At 45.4% G+C, this 26470-nt stretch overlaps 1 protein-coding gene across 2 annotated transcripts; it reads left to right on the top strand.

The window, feature by feature from the left end:
- The first annotated feature begins 388 nt into the window (after nucleotides 1-388).
- Nucleotides 389-12685, top strand: GMNN (geminin DNA replication inhibitor). Of its 2 annotated transcripts, none has more exons than XM_073566139.1 (7): nucleotides 389-480; nucleotides 2998-3060; nucleotides 10395-10493; nucleotides 10968-11103; nucleotides 11218-11300; nucleotides 12000-12110; nucleotides 12221-12685. In XM_073566139.1, the coding sequence occupies exons 2-7, from the start codon at nucleotides 3004-3006 to the stop codon at nucleotides 12269-12271; spliced, it is 537 nt and encodes a 178-aa protein (XP_073422240.1). In that variant the 5' UTR covers nucleotides 389-480; nucleotides 2998-3003; the 3' UTR covers nucleotides 12272-12685. The 2 variants fall into 2 exon arrangements, with proteins under 2 accessions (XP_073422240.1, XP_073422239.1); XM_073566138.1 differs by having other exon boundaries at nucleotides 390-480; nucleotides 12232-12685.
- The last annotated feature ends 13785 nt before the right edge of the window (nucleotides 12686-26470 follow it).

Consider the following 26470-nt stretch of genomic DNA (forward strand, 5'->3'; position numbering starts at 1 on the left):
GATCACGTCAGACGGCTCCGCTCATCTCTAAGTGTGATCACGTCAGACGGCTCTGCTCATCTCTAAGTGTGATGACGTCAGACTGCTCCGCTCATCTCTAAGTGTGATGACGTCAGACGGCTCCGCTCATCTCTGTGATGACATCAGACGGCTCCGCTCATCTCTTCAGATGCCGTCAGATTTTATGTTACTACCGGACGTTTCCCACCGATTCCTCGCGGACCGACCCTCCAGCATGGCGTGCTGCTGCTCGCGCCCCACTCACTGTGATTCTCGTTCTTACCACACGCTCCACAACCCGCAGCTTCTCCAATCTCCACGAGCGGGAGCTCACACGTGACACCTGGGCGCTCAGCACGGAAAGGGCGGGGAAATCACGTGACATCTGGGCGCTAAGTATAAAGGAGGCGGAGCGCGGGAGTCGCACACAATCACATTTATTGCAGGCGCTGGAAGTGGTCGGTGGCCTCTGCTGGAGCGGTAAGTCCCAGGAATATTGGCGCGCCTTGTAAGTGGTGTGACGTCCTACCGGCTGCTGGGGCATGCAGAGTGTCTCTGACAACAGTCCCTGCACGGTTATCCGCTGTCCCGCCATTTTTCATGCTCAGCTGTTTCCCACGGGTTGTGGAGTGTAGACCCTGGGTTTGGGTACGGCCTCACAGAGGTGCTGTGTGCTCGTGTTCATGACGGAGCCCTCGCAGTGCGGTGGTCCGTGCTAACCTCTGATCCCGGTGGTGTGCGGCGGCTCTTACCTCCCGGAGGCCGAGCAGTGCGGTGGTCCGTGCTAACCTCTGATCCCGGCTGTGTCCGGGCCCCCTGTCCGGTGGTGTGCGGCGGCTCTTACCTCCCGGAGGCCGAGCAGTGCGGTGGTCCGTGCTAACCTCTGATCCCGGCTGTGTCCGGGCCCCCTGTCCGGTGGTGTGCGGCGGCTCTTACCTCCCGGAGGCCGAGCAGTGCGCCGTGGGCTGCCGGGCCCCTGTTGGGCAGGACCAGTTCGCGCTGATTTTCCTGATGCTTGGAGTGACTCTTCCCACTGCCGGTGTCGCAGTGTCCTGTACAGATCTCCATGATGTGGCTGCTCCTATCCTCCTTGCTGCAGAATTCAACTTTCAGGTCCCTGAAACGCTAATTCTCCCCCCCCCCCCCTAATATACCTGGCCGCTCAGTGGTGGGACTGTGGGTAGGTTTTTGGCTCTGCCGTGGACCTTCTGTTTGTATGAGCCTCCCTTTTTGGGAACTTTGCTCTGCCTTTGATGCTTAAAGGGAACCTGTCCCCAGGTTTGTCTGATATAAGATGAGGCCACTGCCTTTCAGGGCTTGTCTACAGTATTCTATAGTGCTGTATATATGGTGTGCCCCTGCCCACCACCTGGTCTGACCTGCATGATAAAAATAAGTTTTATTGTACTCACCAGGGTGGTCTGGGTCAGCACCCCCCATCTTATCACTGGTGCCCTCCTGCTTGCTTCATGGCTCCCCGGCATCGCACTTCTGCGCAGGTGTACTGATCTGCCCTGTTGAGGGCTGAGTAAAGTACAGCAGTGCCCAGACCCTGGGCCTCGCTGACCTTTCCTGCCAACTTTGCTCTGCCCTCAACAGGGCAGATCAGTACGCCTGCGCAGAAGTGCGATGCCGGGGAGCCATGAAGCAAGCAGGAGGGTGTCAATCATGACACTGGAGGTGCCAGACCTGCGACACCCATAGAATGCTGTAGATGGGGCCACTGCCTTTCAGGACTTATAGTGGCCAAAAAGGTGACAGGTTCCCTTTAAGCACATTCTGGGCTCAATGATGTACTGAGATCTCAATCATGCACCGGCACCATTTTGCTGGAGACCACTGGGAGACGAATGTGTGGAAGTGCTGCCAGCGGCTAGGATGGCGCTAGTGCAGACTTTAAGGGCTCTTACAAATGCAGATGGGGCTGCAGCAGAGCTTAAACAGTCCCACCCTAATGCAAGAGGATATTGCACCCAAACTTCTAATGTGAATTAAACAAGAACCAGGATCTGGGTTTCTTGGTAGCTAGTATATCAGTATAAAAGCCCCATTATGGTCTTGCCTTTTGTTTTAACATACTAAATTGTGATAACAGGTTCCATGTAAGGGCCCTGGCATCTGTACCATTAATGATGCTTACTGCAGATCTATAGTAACCACTACATGGGCTTGAGAGCCCCAGGGACTGCCTACTTGTAAGGAGAGTTTCAGCAGTTAGCAACTTGTCATGCCCACACAACTATACCTGCCTGATGTGCTGGCACTGTTCCATGGTTTTGGCACACTGTCTCCTGTGTGGTTGATGTGATGCTGGTGTCTGTCTCCTGTCAAATTGAGCATGAAGAGGAAGTCTGAGCTCAGCTGCAGCCTGGACTTCCTCTTCATGTTCAACTTGGAGGCAGAGACAGTGATACCAGTGCTGATTGGGCGCTACAAGTGCACAGTAGCCCTGGGAGACTGAGTGTGGACATCGTGTGAACGGTGCTGGCATGGGAGTTAAGCATAAGCTTTATGGGGCTAAACATTTGGCTCAATGGGTTGTCCTAGTAGTAGACAACCCCCTTTAACTTGTGATGGTCTCTTGTGCAGATGTGGACATCGCCCAAATCAGAGGGGTCACTTGGTTGTGTTAACATGATGTGACCTAAGGTCATTGACTTCCTATTTGCTAAGCTTTTCCAAGCTCCCATCTGAGTAACTTTACTAATATATATATGCTCTACTTGTGTACATGTCGAGCAAGGCTGGTGATGCACTTAATAGCAGGTGGCTTTCACCACCTCCCACTGCATGTTAAATTTGCTTTCAATGGGGAAAGGCCAAACCTGCTGTCATTTGGAGTGGCTTATTTCCTTTAAGAGCAAAAGTTCATGTCTGATCATTTCCCCCAGCATTTTTCACTGTCTGTGCATGTAATTAGGGTCTGTGTTGGAGTGTATTATGTACACAACATAACTTGCCTATAGTAAAAAATGTGTTTCTCTGTATGCTCTACAGATTATCATGCATTCCAACAAGAAAACCAGAACTGATGTGGACAGACCTGCTACTTCTATCAAGGTAACTATTTACACCCTTATCTTGCCAGTGCTTTCTTCATTTAACAATCTGTACACCTTTTTGGTGTTAAAGATGAATGCTAAACTCTGTATTGAGGTGAAGAAAACTGATCGTTCACAGTAAATATGCAAATAAACTTCAGTGAGCCCAAGAAAGTCAGTCTTCTATCCTGCAGTGATCTGAAAGCTCCACTTGAAACACAGCAATGGAGTTATCATTCATGCTATGTAGGCAGATCAGAATTTCTTCACGCTGACAGTCATTTGGAAAAGTAAAACCTCCAACTCTGAGCATCTTTGCATAGAAATTAACTTGCACTGCTGATGATAAAGGTCTGTTTTTATGGACTAACTGGTGGAACTAAATCAGTAAAATGTTGCTATCATTCATTTGGTTGGCCTGTGTAAGCAGGCTATTAAAGTATTTGATGCGATCTGTAATGGATTGTTCCAGGCACGTAATCTGCCAGTGTTGCAGGCAGATTAAATCCAGCAGTTAAAATTATACCTTGCTAATCAGTTTTAAAGAGAACCTGTCATCAGAACTTTGCTTAGTAAACTACAGACAGTGTCAGGATGGCACTGTTAAGCTAGTTTCACATTTGCGTGTCAGTGTGCAGCTACGGCCTGCGCACGGCCGCCGCTAAGCCCTACCGGCGTATGACGCTGCATGCGTCCTGCGTTCCCTAGCTCTATCACTGGGGACGCAGGCCGTGTGCAGTATGCGTTTGGCGGCGCATGCGTCCTTTTGACAGTGCGCCGACCAGCGCCAAACACAACCTGTTGCAATTTGGTTGCGCTCGGCGTACCGTGAAAAGGACGCATGTGCCGCCAAACGCATACTGCGCATGGCCTGCGTCCCCAGTGATAAAGATAGGGGACGCATGCAGAGTCATGCGCCGGTAGGCGGAGCTACCGGAGGAGGCGCGGCAGCCATGCGCAGGCCGTCGCTGCGCCCCGACACGCAAATGTGAAACTAGCCTTATACTGATTAAAATGATGGCTTTGACACCCATCTTGTGATTGTTTAACTGAAAACTGCAATTAGGCCGGTTTCACATTTGCGCTTCAGGGCGCAGCGATGGCCTGCGCACGGCCGCCGTGCCTCCGCTGGCAGCTCCGCCTCCAGGCGCATGACGCTGCATGCGTCCCCTATCTTTATCACTGAGGACACAGGCCGTGCGCAGTATGCGTTTGGCGGCGCCTGCGTCCTGTTGACAGTGCACAGAGCGCAGCCAAATTGCAACAGGTTGCGTTTGGCGCTGGACGGCGCACTGTCAAAAGGACGCAGGCGCCGCAAAAACGCATACTGCGCATGGCCTGCGTCCTCAGTGATAAAGATAGGGGTGGGGCTTAGCAGCAGCCGTGCTCACTCCGTCGCTGCGTCCTGAAGCGCAAATGTGAAACCGTCCTTACAGATTACCTTTTTGTGCTTCAGGGCAGTTATCTTGTTGCCCTGTTCTCATATTCATCCTTACGGGCTTAAATGACATGTCACCAAACCTTCAGTGACCTCCTATTACTGCACTTGAGTAGTTGATATTGTGGTCTTTAGTTAAAATGTAATTTTTTTACAGTACAATGCCAGTGCATGCACAGTAGCTTATATTGGCAAGTGATGCTACTGCACATGTGCTGCTGCTCGTGCCAAGTTTTGTTGTAACCAAACTTTTATTTTTTGAAGACCACACTATGAACTGCACAAGTGCAGTATTTAAATAGGAGACAGGTCACAGAAAGATCAGTGCATGTGTATGTAGCAAGACTTTTCACTCTAAAAGCAGCTGCTGACCATTTCAACCCCACACAGCCCTAAAGTGACTTTCTGAAATTCCTCATTGATTCAAACGTGCCATACAAGTCATGTAGGCAGTGATGCATGCTGCTCAAGCCACAGGCAGAATTTATCAAATGTTGGCTTCTGACCATGTTAGATCTGTTGCTGCAGCATTAACCCTCTACACTGCATAGCATATCTGCATGTAATACTTATTTTGCTAGGGAATCCTCAGACTTCCAGTTGTTTCCTTAAGAGTCCCTGTTCTGTGCAACCGTGGCATAACTTTAGGATATACCATAAATGTTTTAGTAGTTTTCCACCAATGGGACTTGTGTTCTATCTTGCACAAACCCTGTCAATGCTGATTGTAGAGGTGGTTACTGGGTATTCCAACCTCCACTCCCCTGGTGGCTGTATACATTGGGGCTGTGTTCTAATGGACACATCTATGACGTGATCTAAGTTTTGCAAAGTGTTCAACTGGATTTGATACGCCTCCACTTATTCAATGTGGCTATAGCAGTTTTCTGGTGTTAAACAGGGTTGTGGAGTCGGTAAGCCACAGTTGCGACTCCGACTCCTGGATTTTATCAGGCTCCGGCTCTGACTCCTTCATAAATGGCCAATTCATAACAACAAATTTACTGTTGTAAAATATTAAACATCGTGCTTATTCAGTTTCTCTCCATCATATAAGTAATCAGACCACTTGGAGCAAAAACTACATTTATAATACAATTAGAATATAGCAAATAACTTTTATAAACTTTTCTAAACTGTAAGTAAATATGCAATAAACACTTTTATGCAGTTAATAAGAAGAAATCTATAAATTTGACCTCAGAAAAAGTATTGCCTCTGTCAGATCCTCCTTCATGGATGCCCTCAAATCTGATCTAATTATTTTGAGAGCAGAGAACAACCTCTCTACACTAACTTGTGTTGGTGGCAAAGCAGTAACCACTCGGGCAACATCTCTGACAATGTCAGGATACAGAGGAATCGCTTGTTGCACTGTTATTTTTGATCGGTCAAATTTCTCATTTTCTTTTAGTGCACATGAAAAATTCTGCTGAAATGTACTGGCTGTGTTCCTTGATGGGGATGACTCTTCTATGTGGGAACGCTTTGCACGGTCCTTGTGATCCAAATATTTTTTGAAAATAAATTCTTCATCAGTTGATGATGAGGGTGAAGATGTGGCAGGACGACCAAATTCTTCTTGTTCCTCCTGACTGTTCTGCAACCCTCTCATCCTTACTGCTATTTCAAACAGAGCTTCTTTTCCTTAGCTGTTGATCATCTAGAAGAATCCGATGCATTGGGTCTACATAAACAGCTGCCAAAAGAATGTTATTTTGTAATAGTAGCTCCTCTCTCTGTTTCATTGATGTAGCAATGCCACTTGCAATTAACCCTCCTCTTTGGGACAGGCGAAACATCAGGTTCTTCCACTCCTTTAAGAAAATACCTGGAGTTAAGTCCTCTGCTTGTAATTTTTTAGTCACTGTAAATGGGTGCTCTAGCAATTTTTCCAGCTCAGTCACCTGATTCCACTGACTTTCATTTAGCGTCAGTTGAGGGTTAGCCATGTCTACAAGAGAGGTTTTCAGTTCAACCAAGCGCTGAATCATTAAGTAAGTACTGCCCCATCGTGTGGCTTGATCAATAATTGCCCCTTTTCCAGCACATCTCTTCAAAATTGAGTCAACTTTAGGGGTTCTGGCAACAGCCAATTTTCTCACCTTGCCAATCAGTGCAGCAGCATGTCCTTCTTGCAGACTGTCTCTTATAGCCAGCTGTAGCGTATGCACAACACAGCGCATGTGATGAATGAAAGAACATATTGACACAGTTTCAACAAGATCATCTAAACTATCATGTTGCTGTTCATCTGAAGCAACTTCAGTTTGCTCCTCAGTTACAATACTGTGTTCCTCTATTTCAAACATTTCTGTGTCTGTGGACCCAGAATGTTCTTCTAGCTGCTGGTCACCATCATTACTCTCATTCATTAGCTTAATAGTACTTATATTTGAAGCATTGTCAGTTACGACAGAAAGAACTTGCGCTTTTTTAAGTTCATAGTCTTGCAGAACCTTTTCCACCAAGACCTGGAGAAACTCACTGGTGTGATGAGCTTTGGTGTATTTTACTGCCAATGTCTTGGTAACTATTTCATTTTTGTCACAAACAAATCGGACATTGATAGCAAAATAGTTCACTCTGTGACGTGTGCAGGCATCCATTTTAAGAAACAGAAAGCGTCCCTTGAGAGTTTTTTTTTAAGTTCTTCCTTTTGTTTAAAAGCTTCTTCGATTACTAATTTTCTAATACTCTCTCTCCAGAGAAACACCAAGCTTGCGGGCCATTTCCCCATTCATACACACAAAAGCTGGTCGTGAAAATAATGAAATAGGCACACTATCCTTTATAACAAGCTCTATGATCTGTTTTTTAAATGTATCTACTGTCATTGTCACAGTAACTTTGTCACTGACAAAATATCCTGCAACTGATGGCTGCAAAGTTCTCTGCTCCTTTGTTTGGCTGGAAGAGCTGGGCACTGGTTCATTGGTTTGGATGCAGTCTTTCTCATCCACTGCTTTCAGTACTTCTGGATGAAAGCGCTGTAAATGTCTCTTTATATTAGAAGCTCTGGTAGGAGCATTTTTATCTTTGCCTGAATATGCACTCATCTTGGCTTCACAGCATTTGTTTTCGTCTGGATCATTTGTCATACACTGACAGACATAATGTTTTCTATCTTGAGTGATGGTGAAATGTTCAGATACAGCTGATTTAATGTGATGCTTCTTTGACATTCTCAGGTTTTTAATTCTGCATTCACAATCCAAATGACAATTGTTTTTCCTAAAAACAATTGTACAAAATTATTGCCAGGTCGTACAACTGATAGTGGTCAGTAATACTGTTATTATTCCTCATCTGCTCAGTTAACTGATGCAAAATTTGTTGAAAGGATAATACTTCTTACAGTCTTCCTCTTCTGAGGAGCAGGCAGCTGTGAGATGCTTGGAAGACGCACACCTAGTATGATCTAGTCTAGAGGAGGAGCTTTACTACTAAGAATTTGCAACACATTTTCACTTTCAGTTTCATACATTGTAAGTAGGGGGGTTGGGGCAGCATGAGGTTAACCAAGTATAAGATTAGATAAGGGCAGTGGAGAACAGTGACACACAAGAAGTAAGAAATGTCTCTATCTCCAGCAGAACTGTTTATCACTGTTCATAGTTTGATAGAACATATATATTTGAGTAACATTTATAAAATTCATATGAAAGTTCAATTATGAAATATTAATACTTTTTTTTTTTCTTTCTTTTTTTTTTTTTTTAAAGCCGGAGTCAGTACATTTCTTCCAACTCCAACCAAAACTAACTCCGACTCCACAGCCCTGGTGTTAAAGTCACAAACTATTGTGCTTGCTGGAACTTACAACTTGCCACATTTATTTTATTTAATTTTTTTTTAGACTAAGATGCACTGCAAATTTTCAGAATGGGGGTGGAGGGAATTAATGTGTCAAATGGGACCTGTCTAAAGGGCCAGTCACACTAAGATATCGCTATAACTAGTGACGTTATAGCGATATCGCTAGCGATATCTGTGTCTGTTACTTACCTACGACCGGCTCCCCCGCTGGTTATCGCTGATCGTGCGAGAACGTTCAGGACTGTTTCTCGTCGTCAGCTTCCTGCTGTGACGCGTGGAGGCGGGCGAGAGGACGCAGGATTGCCGTGTGACAGGTAAGTAGCGACCCCCGTCCCCAGCGATGTCGCTGGTGAGATCTGCCTATGTGGCAGCTCACTAGCGACCACTTAGCGATGTACCAGTGATCCTGACAGCATCATATCGCTGGTCGGGATCGCTGGTACATCGCTAAGTGTGACAGTACCTTTACAGTCCTAAATTCAGCTTACCCTGTGGGATCAGCAGTGCTGGTGGAGCAGTCACAGGGGGTGTTTGATGGTCTGGCGATGATATGACCCAGACTGGTGCAGCAGGTTCGGCAGTGCTAAGTGGGGGCTCGCTGACATTATGTGACAGTCTGGAGTCCCTGCACATCCACTGTTGCAGTGTTGTGGTCTCCAGGAAATCCCATTCCAAGGCTGGTGCAGGGGCTCCAGCGTCATTTTGTGAAAGCCCGGAGCCCACACACTTCCTTGGCCTTTATGCTGTGGCCGCCAGAGCCCCTTCACCTGTGAACCTGCCACTCTGGGATGGGAGTGAGATGATCACCCTGTGGCATCAGACCACAGGAAGAATCGTCTGACTCCTGCTGCCACCTCACTAATTGTAAGTACAGTATATTGCGACTAGAAGACACACCTGTTTTCCCCCCAACTTTTTTTTTTTTTTTTTTTTTTTTTTTTGGCGGGGGAGTGCATCTTATAGTCTGAAAATACAGTAACTTGATGCTGATGGCACACTGGGCAGAGTTTAGTGGAAGTGGATGGAGCTGCATGACTCGTTACTGTAAGTGCGCACTTACCCATGCCTGGCATAGATCTTTCTGCTGTTAACAGCAGGTTATTCCCATTTTTGACCTGGATTAACATTGCAGAGATGTTCTTTGTCTAGTCAAAAGGGTGATTGTAAGGCCATGTGCACACGTTGCAGACCCGCAGCATTTCAGGCTCTGCGGGTCCGCAGCAGATATAGCTGTGTTGTACAATACCATTGTTTTCAATGGTAAATTGAAAAACGCTGTGCACATGCTGCGGCTTCAAATCCACAGCATGTCAATTCTTTGTGCGGAATCTGCAGCGGTTTCACACCTCCATTGTAGAGGTGTGAAACCACAGGGCTAAACCACAGGCTAATCAAAGGTAAACCGCAGGTCTTTTGACCTGAGAATTTACCTGCAGGTTTTTCTAAATCGTGTGGGGAAAAATCCACAGCACCTAAAACTACATGTGCACATAGCCTTGTACCCCAACTTTATATATTTATATACTCAGTATTTACAATGTTAGTTTGACTGATGGGTCTGTATAGTTTGAATGGACAGTTTACTGCAGGCTAAAATCAGATTTTCCCATGAGATAACATGTGCTGTACAGTTACCTGTCACAGCAGTCACTGGTGTCAAATGTTGTGAGAATGTGATAATCCATAACTTTAAAGGGCTTGACATAATGGTTGAAATATTTAACAATGCAGGTTCCCACAGTCTTCAACACTTGTTCTTTTGATTGACAGTAAGATAATAATCAGCAGTAGAACCTGACCGTGGGAAAGCTGAGCTCATGTCAGAGTATAGTGTGAATCAGTGACTTTCTCACGGTATTGCAGTGATACAGTTCTAACCTGTTATCTAGCTGCTTGTTTGCTGTAGTGTGGTGGCGGTACAGATTATAAATCATTATCAATGTAATCCTTGTTTACACTACTTTAAGTATATTGATTAAATCTTTTATCCAAATGGCTTGTCTAGGCCTAAGAATAGGCCTCTGTTGTATGTAAGAATTGGGGGACAGTGCTGTAAGGTGTAAAGCTATTTGATGACACAAACATTTTTCTTTTAGGACTATTTTAATGACAAAGCACATGGAAATGCACAGAGGAGGACTCTTAAGGTGATTCAGCAGTCTGCCACTGGTCAGCTTGTTGGCCGTATTACTGAGGTATGTAGTTCCCTTCACATCTACTCCATGTCTAGAGGTACATGCTCACAATACAGAATAGCAGCACTTTGGACGCAGCTCACCTGCGCTGCATCAAAATCACTGTTCTATGATGCAAGCTTGGTGGATGGGATTTATAGCAATCCCATGTCTTTTGTGTTTCTATTTGACACTGCATAACCTCACCCGCAGCATGCCTTTATGATGTCTAGCTGCAGTGGAGACATTGGTCTCACCCATAGCCGTTCCTTAGATGCAATAAATCTGCAAGGTTTAATGAACAAATGTGAGTTTACCTGCATGATTAGAACAGTGTTTTGGATGCAGTGAGTACAGTGTCAAACCCTGCAATATCTTGATCGTGGTTGCAAAGCCTTGTTTTATGTTAGTAATATAGTACACAATAGCATCTGCTGTGCACACAGTGAATCTTCACACAGTTTGCTGTATTTTAACATCTTGTCTTTTTTGTAGACCAAAAACTCAACAAAAAGGAAAATATGGAATGATCAGATCATTTCAAAGAAGGCAAAGGTGGAAGTTGCTATTGACCCAGAGCAAAGGGAGAATAAAGACTGTTCAAATGAAGCTTATGAACTTATGGTGAAAGGTAAATGCCCATTGCCTGCTGTACTTAATCTACAGGCATCCCATTTTTGTTGTGTGTTTTTTTTTTTTTTTTTTTGTTTTTTTGTTTTTTTTAATCCTGAACTCTTGTCTATAGAAAACCCCACATACCAGTATTGGAAGGAGCTTGCAGAGGAAAGGAGAAAGGCACTCTATGAAGTACTACAGGAGAATGAAAAGGTAACCAAACTTCAAAAGTTATCTAGGAACCTTAAAATGAAGGTTGGCCCAAAGATAAGCTTTCAGTATTTGATCATTTGGGGGTGAAATGCTGCACTCATAATTAGCTGTTTGAAGTTGCTCCTGCAAGAGCAGCTGCCCATTGTTGGGTGCAGTTCTCTAGTCTTGAGGTATTTGCATACATTTGTTCTGAAGCTGTAAAAATGCATGTATAAAGTACAGTGGCATGCTGCAAACCACTGCTAAAACTGTGTAGCTGTGAGAAATGGGACAGGGTTCAGTGGAGACTTCTCACACCAATGGAGACATGTTTTCTAGAGTTGCATTTCTGACCTTACAGAAACCACACTATTAATGCTTTTTGTAAAATGACTACAGCATTCACATCTTGGGTACATGTATTATAGGGGTGCTTAAAACTAAATTGGCTGGTTTCTGAAGCTCCATGCTTTGTCTCACAATTTTTCAAAGTTTGTTTTATTACTCAACTTGCTGAAACTTGAACATAAAATAACTTTACACTGACTATGCAAGTCTCCAAAGCAGTAGTCCCCATGTGAACAATCTGTTTTCCTTCTGTGATTACTTCAGCTAGGGGTTGTGACATGTCACACTGCTGCATAACATACTATGCAACTTGTCTTAGACTTTAGGTTAAAGGTCTTCACTCAAATGCTAATCTTGCCATCTGTTTGACAGCTGCACAAAGAAATTGATCTGAAAGATGAGGAGATTGCACGACTGAAGCAGGAAAACGATGAACTCATGGAACTAGCAGGACATGTGCAGTACATGGCAAATTTAGTTGAGGTGAGTCCAACACTGGATTTAAAGTTCTGATGCTTAATTTATATATGCCTCATTGGCACTAGCATCTTTGTGTAGTATTATTCCCTTTAGCTTTCTGCAATAACCTTCAGGTTTCTTTTAGAGGCTTACTGGAAGTGCACCTCAGAGTCTCGAAGATTTGAAAAACTTAGACTTGGAAGAAGCCAGATGTGAAGATGCAGCAGACTTGGAGGATCAACAGTCAAGTTTATCTTCCAGTATGGAACATGATGAACCATAAATAATAAAACGGCATAAGTGGACTGGGTTATAAAAGGTGTAAACTGGCTGGAACTGCCACTACAAATTCAGCCTGTTTACTGGAACTTGTGGAGTATTTCAAGAGTTAAAAGGAAGTCTATCTTGATGCAAAGTAACTGCCAGTACAGACACAAGTGTCCTTATAGTTGCCCTCCCAGGGGCCACTTGTCATAACTGCAAATACTATGTATTTCACCTGTAAATAGTTTTTAATCCACTAGCCTTGATAAAAGGTGGCTGTAAACTAGTGTTTTGTTTTTTTTGTTTTTTTTAATAAACTTATGCATTTAAGTCAAGAGACTGCTTTGAATGTAAGTCTTTCAATAAAATGCAAAGACTGTAGCTTCATGGGATGGCTCGATTTATGGCTGTCAGCAAAAAAACACAAACCCATTCATCTTTCTAATTAGAATAACTTTTTGCTGGATAATTTTTGCAAAAAACATAACTGACTGGCATGTATCAGTGCATGTGGTTTATAACATAAGATGGGGTCCCTTAGCAGTGGATGAAGAGGGGGTTTTATTCTCCCCCCTATTTCTTAAATTAATTTATTAAACAACAAACAGATTTACATTTTGTAAATAACCAATGCAATGTGTGCATGATCATATCTGTAAAGGGAGAAAACCAACAAGTTAACATTGAGTTATTTGTACAGGTCTCAATTTCACAGGTCTTCACTCTTGCAAGGCCTATGAATCTAGGAGTAGTTACAAAAACTCATTCATCTATACAACTGTTTGGCTAAGCATAACCCAGAATGATACATTACAACCAACATATTTAACATAATACAAAACTACACCTACCTTGCTGCCAAAATGCCCTCCATAGCACTGATGACATTATAAACCTATAAAGTGTAAGTCAATATATTTTTCACTACAGCTATTATGCTAATAACAGACCACTATCTACACGTTGTTATAGTAAGATAGGCTGTATGGAATACATCTCAAGTTTTTTTTTATTAAACTTCCCCAAGCAACACCTTTTCTGGTACAGTATCCACTCATAAGGTATAATTGAATTTAGTAGTTCAATCCAAGCTTTAAGAAGGATGTTGATTACCCATCCAGCATAAGGGCAATATTATCCTGGCTAAAAAGTTTCTCCCACAGGAAAATTCTGATGTGGTGTCCCCATTTCTCTTCCTCCAGCACACCAAACAGACATACCAATGGAGTGAGAGGAACAGGAGTACCTATGAGGGAGGCTAACAACAAGGTCACCTTGCTCCAAAAAGATAGACTAGTTGGGCATCCCCACACCATATGTATAAAATCTGCATCCATTGTATGTCCTCTTAAACATTCTGTGGATTGGGGTCAGATATGACTGGTGCACTATATACATTTGAGTCATTTTATTGGCTGAGGGTTCTCCAACCGGGGTGTCTAAGGATCTCCTCCCAATCTCTTTGGATATCTGGAACTTGGAGAACTCCACCTCCATTGCTGATGATAAATCAGAGTCTGCAGACAACATATAAGTTTATAAGGTAGAAATAAGACCCTGAGGGCCTTGTAATTTGAGAATCCCTATCGAAGGGAAGGACGATATTGCTGGTATTTGTTACGCAAGTGTGATTGAGTTGCTGATCTAAGCTGTAGGTATTGAGAAAATTGGGACCTTGGGACAGTGTTTATTTTGCATTTGCTCAAAGGACATTATGAACATATAAAGCATTAATTGAGGAAACAATCAGAATTGAGTGGACAGGTGGTTTAATAGCAACGGGAAATGGGAGTTATTCCATAATGGCATTTCAGCTATAACTTCAACAAAGCAAACCACTCGTTTAAGTTGTCTCCAGACTAACATTGCCAACCGAAGTAAGGGTAATAATCCAGAGTCATTAGGATTGTCTACTTCTAAAAACCCCAATAGTCCCTGCTGCATGAGCCAGATGGATGAGTTAAGGCCCCGTCTCACTAAGCAATCTCAGTAGCGAGATCGCTGCTGAGTCACAACTTTTTTGACGTATCAGCGATGTCACCAGCGAGATCGCTGTGTGTGTGACAGCGATCAGCGAGCGGCCCCCCTGCCGGGATCGCTGCAAGAAACCTCTGGACATTTCTTTGGTCGCTGGTCTCCCGCTGGCCAGCACGCATCGCTGTGTGTGACAGCGGGAGACCAGCGATCAGGTGTAAAAGAAAAAAAAAAAAAAGGTTCTCACCTTCCGATGTCACGTTCAGCATTCCTGCCTCTCTCCACGCTCCGGTCCCAGTGATCCTTTGCATGAATGACCGTGAGACTTTGTTATCCCGAGAGACCGTGACATCTCGCGATCATTCGTGCAAAGGATCACTGGGACCAGAGCGTGGAGAGAGGCCGGATGGCTGAACGGGACGTCGGAAGGTGAGAATAACTTTTTTATTTTGATACTATTTTCTACAGCGATAGCCAGCGATGCCGGGCGCTCGGCATCGCTGTGTTGATCGCTGGTGAAGCTGTCTGTGTGACAGCTCACCAGCGATCACATAGCGACTTACTAGCGATCCTGACACCTTCATATCGGTGTCGGGATCGCTGGTGAGTCGCTTAGTGTGACGGGGCCTTTAGGCAAACAAGCATCCATCTACTCATGGCTCTGACCTGCCCAGCCAAGTAATCTAAAGAAATCTGGCAATGCTGCCCTGCCCAACTGTTTAGACCTATGTAAGGTAGACAATTTGAGTTTATATCGGGGAAGACTAGAACTAAAGGATGAGATTAAAGGGAATCTGTCACCCATTTTTTAGATATCATGTAAAGATATTGAATTGTGTTACCGAAGTATTCTAGTCGTACTTTTGATGCATAAATACTTTTTCTTTTTTTTTTTTTTTTAACCCTTTGCCACAACAGCACCCACTGGCAAGAGGGATCTGCCCATAGGAACAGGAAACCTACAGAGATGAGAGGGCAGTCTACCTCTCCTCAGTTGGTTTCCTATTCCTATGGGAAACCGCACAATTCTTCTACAGACATACCTGGGCCAGGGAGCAGTCTGTGCAGGAACGGCAGGGGTTCCTGTCTAGAAGCAGTGACGGGAGTGCTGTAATCTGGCTGTGGAGCACATAAAAATCCCAGCTACAGGGAGTCCAGCGTGCAAGCAAGTCTTCCCCAGGACAAGGCACGCATCCCCTGGCAGGTGATATTGCGCCATCCAAGGACCACTCTGGCAGAGGTTCCTCGGACAGAAGCCACGGCAACAAGCCTCCATCTCGGCCTCCTGATCCGATACCTACAGTACAGCTTCTCTGGGTGCGTTGATGACTCTCTGCCTATCAAGCTGACAAATACTCCTCTCACTCTCTCCTCACTACGTCTCCTCCCTCAGGCTAAAAGAAAAATCCAAAAATAATGTGCCCTTTGTAGATGCCTCCTACCAGACACTTACACCAAAAGGCTCTAAAAGATGCATTAGTGAGACTGCGAAACAAGCATCGGTATCAGCCACAGACATAAGGGCAATGATAAGGGAAGAGTTACAGGCCCTAACCCAGTCTAGCAGTACACATACTAAGACCAAAAAAACGACTGGCCAGCTCAGACTGTGACGAGGACGAGGCTGTGATCTCTGATAGCTCTAATGCATCCACATCGCCATCCTCAGATACGGAGGGGCGTTCGTGTTTTCCCTTAGAGAGCATAGACAATTTAGTAAAGTCTGTGAGAAACACCATGGGGTGCACAAACAACGCAAGAAGTAATGTTTGCAGGACTAACTGATAGGAAGAGGAGAGCCTTCCCTGTTATACCGGCCATGAAAAGTCTCTTTAGGAAAGAATGGGAGAAACAGGACCAGAGAGGTTACCTCCCTTCGGCCTCAAAGAGAAGATACCCCTTCAGTGACGAGTTATTAACGTGGTCTAAGGTCCCGGAAGTGGACGCTGCGGTCGCCTCTACCTCAAAGCAATCATCTTTACCGGTAGAGGACGCAGGGGTACTAAAAGATCCACTTGACCGCAAAGCCGATGCCTCACTGTAAAGGGCTTGGGAGGCAGCTACCGGCACATTTAAGCCGGCAATAGCCAGCACTTGCATGGCCTGTTCGATGCTGGTCTGGATTGATCAACTAGACCAAAAACCCTCCAGGGACAAATTACGAGCCGCTATCCCCTTGATCCGTGGTGCGGCCGCATTTATAGCTGACGCCTCTGCTGACTCTTTACGTTTGGCAGCCAGGACAGCACGCTTACTTAATAACACCAGGCATAGTCTGTGGCTTAAAAGCTGGAGAGGCGATACGCAATCCAAGGCAAAGCTCTGTGCCATCCCTTGTGAGGGTAAGTTTCTGTTCGGGAAAACCCTAGATGAGTTCCTCACTAAGGCGAAGGAAAGGAAAAAGGGCTTCCCTAACCCCTCTATCCCATTTTATAGGAGGGCGTTTAGGAGATGGCCATTTGGCAGAGGAAGACCAGCGGAAAACCAAAATCGTTGGTCCTCAAAGGAGGACAAAAACAAAGGTGTCATATTTAAAGGATCCTCCTTCTGTAGAGACAGGCACTAAAGAGCCAGTCCCTCCAGTAGGAGGAAGACTAAAGTTTTTCAGCCAAGAATGGGAAAAAATTACAGCCAGTTCTTGGGTCCTGGACATTATTAGGAATGGGCTAAAAATAGAGTTCCACCATGTTCCCCATAACTCAGTTATTATAACATCTCTCAACTCTCCAATCCAACAGCAGGCCCTTGAAGTTGAGATTCTAAGCTTATTGGACAAAAAAGTGTTGGTCCGGGTACCCAGAGGACAGGAAGGGAGATGATTTTATTTCCCTTTTATCCCTGGTCCCTAAGCCAGATAGCTCTTTCAGGACAATCAACAACCTGAAAAAGCTATACATTTGTCAAAAATCATAGATTTAAGATGGAGTCTATCAGATCTTCAATTAAGCTTCTCTTGCACAATTGTACGATGGCTGGCTTAGATCTACAGGATGCTTATTATCATCTTCCCATCCATTACAGGTATCAGAAATACCTCAGAGTGGCGGTCTCCCTCGATGGCATCATACACCATTTCCAGTTCACAGCCATGCCATTCGGCCTTTCCATTGCACCACAAGTCTTTACAAAGGTGATGCTGGAAGCAATGGCCTTCCTACGCCAGAAGTACACCTTGATAACATCCTATCTGGATGACTTTTTAATAATAGGGAACTCAGCTCGACAATGTAATAGACGAGTTGCTGACAGTCTCATCCCTACAGGCTCTAGGTTGGATAATAAACTTTAAGAAGTCCAGTGTCGAGCTGCAATCCGTCCAGTCCTTCCTAGGTCTCCAACTAGACTCCACAAAGCAAAAATGTCTGCTACCACAGGTAAAAATCTCAATGATCAGACAAGCAATGGACAAACCAGCCATGTCCATAAGAGAAGCAATGTCCCTCTTAGGATCCCTTACTTCTGTATCCCGGCGGTTCAGTGGGCCCAGCTCCATACCCTGGAACTACAACACCAAATTCTCCTCGAGGAGGCTTGTGCCCGAGGGAATTTAGCGAGGAAAATCACCTTATCTTAAACAGTCCTAACCTCCCTAGCCTGGTGGTTAGATGGCAACAACCTATCGGGAGGAGTACCTTGGGTAATAACACCTTCCCGTATTATTACTACTGACGCCAGCCCTACAGGATGGGAGGCTCATATGGGAGGATCCTTCTCCCAAGGCCGGTGGGATATAAGCGAGAGACAGGATTCTTCGAACTTAAAAGCTGAATGCGGTTAGTCGTGCGTTATATCACTTCTTTCTGCAGCTACAAGGAGAACACCACAGTGGTAGCATATCTGAACAAGCAGGGCGGGACTCGATCTGACAGCCTAATGTCTTCCGCAAGAAAAGACTTATCTTTAGCCGAAAAACAATTTTTGTCTCTCTCGGCTCTCCACATAAGAGGAAGAGACAACTCGGAAGCAGACTTCCTAAGTCGCCACACGTTACGGCAAGGAGAATGGTGCCTGAGCCGGCAAATATTCAAACACATCGTGTCACTGTGGGGCCTTCCCCAGATAGATCTCTTTGCCACAAGACAAAACAGACAGGTGCAAAGGTTCGCCTCCCTGAATTGGCAGACTGCCCGGAAATTCTGGATGCCCTCCAAGCCCCATGGCAGTTTGGACTGGCATATGCCTTTCCCCCAATCATACTACTGCTGCAGGTCATCAGGAAGATCAGGGCAGAAAAGGCGAGAGTAATCTTAATAGCGCCATTTTGGCCCAGGAGGCCATGGTTCTCATGCCTACAAGCAATGTCAGTGACAGACCCTTGGGTGCTCCCCTCAACCCCCAAGCTACTCTCTCAGGGGTCATTTTTCCATCCTCAAGTGGAAAATCTCCACTTGACGGCTTGGAACTTGAGAGGGAAATGTTGAGAGCAAGGGGGTTCACGGAGGGGTTAGTCAATACTCTCCTACAAAGTTGAAAATTGACTACTACAAAAATTTATACCAGGGTATGGAGGGAGTTCCTAGAGTTCCACACAGCCCCCGACTCTAGAGAAATCCCGATAACACCTATTCTAGAATTTCTACAAAATGGGAAAGAGCTAGGGCTATCTGTCAACACACTAAAAGTTCAAGTGTCTGCTCTAGGGGCCCTCTATAATCATAACGTGGCAGGCAATAGATGGATATCCAGGTTCATCTCTGCCTGTGAACGGAGCGAACCATTACATATACCCAGAGTGCCTCCCTGGGACTTAAATCTGGTACTAGATGCCCTAACAGGTCCCCCCTTTGAACCATTAGACTCAGTATCCCTTAAGCACCTATCTCTTAAGACAGTACTCTTAGTGGCACTAACTTCAGCCAGGAGGGTCAGCAACATGCAGGCACTTTCAATAGAACCTCTGTTCCTATAAACATTCCAGGATCAGTTGATATTAAAACCAGACCCCTCATATCTGCCAAACGTAGCAGGGAAATTTCATAGGTCGCAAGAAATCCACCTCCCTTCATTCTTTAGTAACCCTTCTACTCCAGAGGAAGATAAATTCCATACACTAGACGTGAGAAGAGCATTATTACAATACATTGATACATTGAGAGGTCTAGCAGCTGGAGGAAGAGTAGGGCTCTATTTATATCCCTCCAGGGCCAGAAGGGCTATGGAGTCACAAGGGGTACCCTATCTCGGTGGATCAGGGACACGATCTATTTGGCATACTCCGCAAGAAATGAAGATATCAGGGCACATTCTGCCAGAGCTATGGCATCCTCATGGGCGGAGAGGGGAGACATTGCAATTGAGTCTATATGTAAGGCCGCAACTTGGTCGGCGCCTTCTACCTTTTATAACCACTATAGGCTTGATTTATCATGCTCATCTGACCTAGCCTTTAGTAGAGCGGTCCTCAGCACGGTGGTGCCTCCCAGGTGAAGGTCTCTGAAAGTCTCTCCAGTGAGTGCTGTCGTGGCGAAGGGTAAAAAGACGGATTACTAACCGGTAATGCTCTTTTAATGAGTCCACGACAGCACCCGCTCACTACCCTCCGTAGAAGTTAACATAGTGTATATACACCTTCTTAGATATAGAATTGATAAATTAAAATATTGAATAATATAATGGCCTAATAATTGGCGGTCCTCCGGGTACTCTGAAATCCAACTGAGGAGAGACGGACCGCCCTCTTTGATCTCTATAGGTTTCCTGTTCCTATGGGCAGATCCCTCTCTCTAGTGGGTGCTGTCGTGGACTGATTAAAAGAGCATTACCGGTAAGTAATCCGCCTTTTTTCACTCTTCCGATGTATGGAAATCGCCACGGTCCGGTCCAATGGGCATGGCTTATTCTCCTCCCCCTCACCTTGGCTTGCTGGACGTAATTTCTTCTGTGAATATCACAGATGCCGTTGTTTATTCTTGCCTGCGCATTGATAAGGCTGCTCGCGCTTGCGCAGTATGCTTTGCCCAACTGTGGGCAAAGCATATAATCACTACTGCGCATGCGCCAGTATTTTTCCCTGTGTCTATGACCCAGAAGTCTTCATATGCACATGAAGACTTCTGGGTCATAGACACAGGGAAACGTACCGGCGCATGCGCAGTAGCAATTATATGCTTTGCCCACAGTTGGGCAAAACATACTGCGCAAGCGCGAACGGTCTTTTCAATGCGCAGTCGCTGACATACTACGTGAACGCAAGACTAACAATAACTAAATACGCAGAGCAGGACAAGGGTGGGGGGAGAGAATAAGCCACGCCCATCGGACCGGACCGTGGCGATTTCCATACATCGGAAGAGTGATAAAAAAGGTATTTATGCATCAAAGGTGCGGGGACAGGGGGATCAAAAGTATGACTAGAATGCTTAGGAAACACAATTCAATGATATCTTTACATGATATCTCAAAAAATGGGTGACAGATTCCCTTTAATGAATTTAGGCCTGAGAGAAAGGATTTAGGAATCAGTACTGCACTATGTTGCAGGGAGTAACTGAGTTTGGGGAGTAGGATCATTTTAATCAGGTTAATACGTCCCGAAACAGATAATAGCAATTTACTCCAGATACCCCCCCATTTCTGAATAAAAAAAACCCGCACAACTCCTGGAGAACAATCATAAACCTAAAACATCTCAACAGCTGACTGATAGTTCCCTCATTCAAGATGAAGACCGTAAGATCAGTGGCAAAACTCTTCTTCCCACAGTGTTACATGGCGGTCCTAGACGTCAAGCGACGCATACTACAGTATCCATATCCACGAGCAGGACTGCAAATTCCTCTGAGTAGCAGTGGAAATAAAATCTCAAATAGCCCATTTTCAGTACAGAGCTCTGCCCTTGGGGTTAGCAATAGCCTCTCAGGTGTTCACCAAGCTGATTTCAGAAGTCACGGCCCATAGGACAGAAAAGGACATTTTAATAATACCGTATCTAGCTGACATCCTGATTGTGGGGAGAAGTTTTCTTCACTGCCAGGAACAAGTCAGGATAGTCATGGAGACCTTGCAGACTCTAGGATGGCAGCTAAATCTAAAAAAATCCAGACTGAAACCAGCAAAGGTACATATTTTATTGGGGCTAGTAACAGACTCGGTGGCATAGGAGTGCTGGCTCCCAGAGGAAAAGATCAATTAGTCTCGGCGTTTATAGAGAAGCCAGAAATGACACTCGGGAAAGCAATGTCACTGGGGTCTCTTACCTGCCTGCATACCAACAGTGAAATGGGCTCAGTTCCACACAAGGGAACTGTAAGTGGTGTGTACTACAGAACAAGCTAGTACTGCAGGGTCACTTAGAAGGAAAGCTTACCCTCCCAGACAGTAGTCCGGTCGCGCAATTGGTGGCTGCAGATCGAATCAGCTCTAAGAGGGGATCCCTGGGTATACAGGGCATCCAGGATAGTCACAATGGATGCCAGTCCCTGGGGGTGAGGAGCTCACCTAGACACTCTGTGGCTCCAGAATCCATGGTCCCAAGAGGAAAGGGGCCTATCATCAAATACATGGGAGCTTCTGGCTATCGAAATGGCACTGAAAGGGCTACTATGGCAGCTACAAAAGCAGCATTTGAGAATCCTGTCAGACAATCAGGCAGCAGTAGCCTACATAAATCACCAGGGAGGCACTCTATCTTGACTGCTAATGGGAATAACAGAGAGGATCTTAAGTCTGGCGGAACATCATTTCCTCTCATTATGGGCCCTGCATATTTGAGGGTTAGACAACCTAAAGGTGAACTTCCTAAGTCGCAATCATTTAAAACAAAGAGAATGGTCTCTGAAAGGATCAGTATTCAGTCAGATTGTGGACATGTTGGGTCAGCCCACAATGGATCTTTTTGCTTCAAGGAGCAACAGGAGTGTCCAGAGATTTTGTTCCTTAAGCCCAGCGGACAATCTATACACAGTAGATGCCTTCAGGGTACAGTGGACATCAGGGCTGCTATATGCCTTCCATCCAATATGCCTAATACCGGCGGTCTTGAGAAAGATCAGAGAAGACAGCCAGAGTAATTTTAATAGCTCTATTTTGGCCAAAGAGGCAATGGTACTACTGGCTAAGGACAATGTCTGTGACGGATCCGTGGGTCCTCCTAGAGGATCAAGACCTGCTGACGCAGGGACCTTTCCTTCAGCCTTAAATGTCCGGGCTGCATTTAACAGCCTGGAATTTGGAAGGTCGCTTCTAGAGGGGAAAGGTTTTTCAGCAGGGTTAGCTTCTACACTGCTTAGTAGCAGAAAGCTGATAACTACGAGAATTTATTGGATAGTCAGGAAGAAATTTTTATCCTTCTATGGGCCAGTATGGGAGGGGGAGGTCCCGGTAGTTGCTATACTAGAGTTTCTCCCAAAGGGGCTAGAGCTGGGATTGGCAGTCGGCACCCTTAAAGTGCAGGTCTCAGCTCTGGCTGCCTTATTCAACTGTGACCTGGCAAATGATAGAAGGGTGGCCAGGTTCATCAGAGCCTGTAGTAGAACAAACTCTCCCTTCTATACCTCCTCCTTGGGATCTAAATCTGGTCTTGTCAGCCTTAGTAGAGAGTCCCTTTGAGCCTTTACACTCTGTTTCAGAAAGAGTAATTTCATTAAAGACAGCCTTAATAGCACTCACTTCAGCCCGTAGGGTAGGGGACTTGCAAGCCGTATCAGCAGACCCTCCCAATACTCAGGTCATGGACGATAGAATAGTGTTGAGGTTAGATCCAGCCTACCTCCCCAAAGTGGCATCAAGGTTCTATAAGGCTCAGGAAATAGCCCTACCATCTTTCTGTCCTAGCCCGAGCAACCAGAAGGAGGAGAGGCTTCATTGCCTGGATGTCAGGAGATGTCTCTTACGCTACTTAGAGGTAACGGAGCCCTGGAGGGAAGCAAAGGGCCCTGTTTCTGTTGTTTCAGGGGTCGAGGAAGGGCCTTAGGGCGTCCAAACAGACTATAGCTAGATGGGTGAGAGAGGCCATTAAGCTAGCTTATGTCAGTGCAGGCAGGGCTATTCCTGAAGGTCTGAAGGCCCATTCCACGAGAGCCATGGTGACATCCTGGGCAGTGAGAGCAGATGCTTCCATCGACCAAATTTGTAAGGCGACCACTTGGTCCTCTCCTTCTACTTTCTTCAGACACTAGGTTAGATCTGTCTGCTTCCTCTGACCTCACATTCGGGAGAAGGGTGTTACAAGCCGTGATCCTTCCCTAAGTAACTACAAATCTCTGTAATTCTCTCGTGCCGTCATGGGTGACTGAAAAACATGGGTATTACTTACCTGGTAATGTGTTTTTTTGTAACCCATGACGGCACCCTTAAATTCCCTACCTACTTATCCCTCTTGTGTGTTCGGTGAATCTTAGTTGTTAGACACTCCCATGGGCGTGGATAGTAAGAATTTAAATATATTGTTGGATAAGTTATTTGAGTGTACACTAATCATCGGAATTCCTCTCATGCTCTGGAAAACAACTGATGCGGAGAGAGGAGCTGCCCTCTTTATCTTGAAGGGCGGATCCCCTTTCTCGCTAAGCAGTGCTTGGCCCTTCACTCTGAAGCCTGTTTTCACCTTCTTAACAAAGTCAATTCTTACAATTCTGACCACTGTCACTTTGAGGTAATAACTCAAGCGCTCGATCCCACTGATTCTGAGTTTTCTTGTGACATATTGTACTTCTTGATAGTGGTAAAATTTCTTTGATATGACTTGCTTTTATTTGTGAAAAATGGGAATTTGGTAAACTTTGCAGTTTTCAGACTTAATTTTTATGCCCTTAAATGAGTCATATCACACAATAAGTCACTCATGACAGCACCAATAAGAGGGGTTCTGCCCTTCAAGGACAGGAAACCTTTAAGTAAAAAGGCAGCTCTTTGCATCAGTGGTTTCCTGTCCTTGACAGGGTATCCTTCAGTCCTGAACAGTGTTAGATGGCAAGAAGCAAGTTCCCAGACCTGGGTCAGTTATTTGGGGCAGGGCACAGTCTCTGTTGCGGCCAGCGCTAGGATTGCTGGAAGCGCCGTGGGGGCACTGATGGGGTCTCGTCGGTCGAGCAGAGGTCTGAAGCACCATCACTGCATGGTAAGCTGGCAGCCTAAAGGCCCCGTCACACTAAGCGACTTACCAGCGATCCCGACACCGATATGAAGGTGTCAGGATCGCTGGTAAATCGCTATGTGATCGCTGGTGAGCTGTCACACAGCTGGCCATCCTGTAAAAAATAGAATCAAAATAAAAAATATAGTTATTCTCACCTTCCGATGTCGCGTTCAGCCATCCTGCCTCTCTCCACGCTCCGGTCCCAGTGATCCTTTGCACGAATGACCGCGAGATGTCACAGTCTCGCGGGATAACAAAGTCTCGCGGTCATTCGTGCAAAGGATCACTGGGACCGGAGCGTGGAGAGAGGCAGGATGACTGAACGCGACGTCGGAAGGTGAGAATAACTATATTTTTTATTTTTTTTATTATTTTTTACAGCTGATCGCTGGTCTCCCGCCTGTCACACACAGCGATGCATGCTGGCCAGCGGGAGACCAGCGACCAAAGAAATGTCCAGAGGTTTCTTCCAGCGATCAGCGATACCGGCAGGGGGGCCGCTCGCTGATCGCTGTCACACACAGCGATCTCGCTGGTGAGATCGCTGTTATGTCACAAAAGTTGTGACTCAGCAGCGATCTCGCTACCGAGATTGCTTAGTGAGACGGGGCCTTTACAGAGCACGGCCAGAAGTCGCTCTCTGATGCGGCCGGACCTTCCAGCCAGAGTACTTCCGGGGGGGCACATACCAGAAACTGCAGGTGCATGCCAGCATGTAGATCACCGACACTAAAATACTTAAGGGTGGATCGCCAGCCAGGCAGGAGTCACCAGTACAGTGATGGATGGACAGCAGCCCTTGCTGCAGCAGCATTTGGAGCCAGAGCAGCCACAACAACCCCAGCATCAGATATGACCACACCAGGATAAAAGCAGGGCACATGGGTCCAAAGATTCCAGGACAAGTCAGCATAGCTGTCAGAATGGAGGATTCCATGGTCTTTAAGGGAGACCTTTCAGACGACATTCTGCCTCCTGTTCCGGGTACCCTTCAATTTCCTGAGTGGTGAGTGAGCTACAAGAATGCCATATTAATAATGCAAATCTCTCTCTCCCTCTGTCCTCTTGCTTTTCTGATAGGATCACCATAGAAAATGCACAGGGAAATCGAAGCACAGAGCCTGTGCTGTCAGGGTCTAGCTAGTACATGGCCCAAGAAGCTGTGCCAAGCATGTACAGTTGTGCTCAAAAGTTTACATAATTTTTGCTTTCTTGGCCTTTTTGCAGAGAATATGAATGATAACACCAAACCTTTTTTCTTTCTCTTTTTTAAATCGTAATGACAACCCAAAACATCCAAGTGACCCTCATCAAAAGTTCACATACCCTGGTGACTTTGGCCTGATAACATGCTCATAAGTTGACACAAAATGGGTTTGAATGGCTACTATAGGTAATGTCCTCACCGGTGAACTATTAGCTTTTGTGCACACACGAGTGAGTTTCTGGGATCCAGACAGACTCTTGTATCTTTCATCCAGCCACTGACATTTCTGGATTGTGAGTTATGGGAAAAGCAAAATAATTGTCAGCGGATCTATGGGAAAAGGTAATTGAACTGTATAAAACAGGAAAGGGATACAAAAAGATATTCAAGGAATTAATAATGCCAGTCAGCAGCGTTCAAACTGTGAAATCAAGGGCTCTGTAAAAACAAAACCACTGTCAGGTAGACCAACAAAAATTTTGCCCACAACTGCCAGGAAAATTGTTCAGGATGCAAACAAAAACCCACAAATAACATTAGCTGAAATACTGGACTCTCTGAAAACTAGCGGTGTGGCTGTTTCAAGATGGACAATAAGTATCTTGCCTGCAAAACAGCACAGAGACAAGCCTCAAAACTTCTGTAACAAGGTAATTTGGAGTGATGAGACCAAAATTAAACTTTTTGTCCGCAACCATAGACGCTCCATTTGCAGAGAGGTCAACGAGGCCTATGATGAAAGGAAAACCATTCCTACCATAGAGCACAGAGGTGAATTGCTGATGTTTTGGGGATTTGTGAGCTACAAAGGCACAGGAAACTTGGTCAAAGCTGAAGGAAGGATGAATGCAGCACATTTTCGTC

This window comes from Dendrobates tinctorius, unplaced genomic scaffold, assembly GCF_039654945.1.
Source record: "Dendrobates tinctorius isolate UK_male_01 unplaced genomic scaffold, ASM3965494v1 ptg000004l, whole genome shotgun sequence".
NCBI classification, from domain to species: domain Eukaryota; kingdom Metazoa; phylum Chordata; class Amphibia; order Anura; family Dendrobatidae; genus Dendrobates; species Dendrobates tinctorius.

Bases quoted from the DNA above. Each gene is read 5' to 3' on its own strand.
- GMNN (XM_073566138.1), top strand. From the start codon at position 3,004: ATGCATTCCAACAAGAAAACCAGAACTGATGTGGACAGACCTGCTACT. The intron at 3,061-10,394 runs GTAACTATTTAC...TTTTTCTTTTAG, and splicing joins GACCTGCTACTTCTATCAAG to GACTATTTTAATGACAAAGC. The intron at 10,494-10,967 runs GTATGTAGTTCC...TCTTTTTTGTAG, and splicing joins TTGTTGGCCGTATTACTGAG to ACCAAAAACTCAACAAAAAG.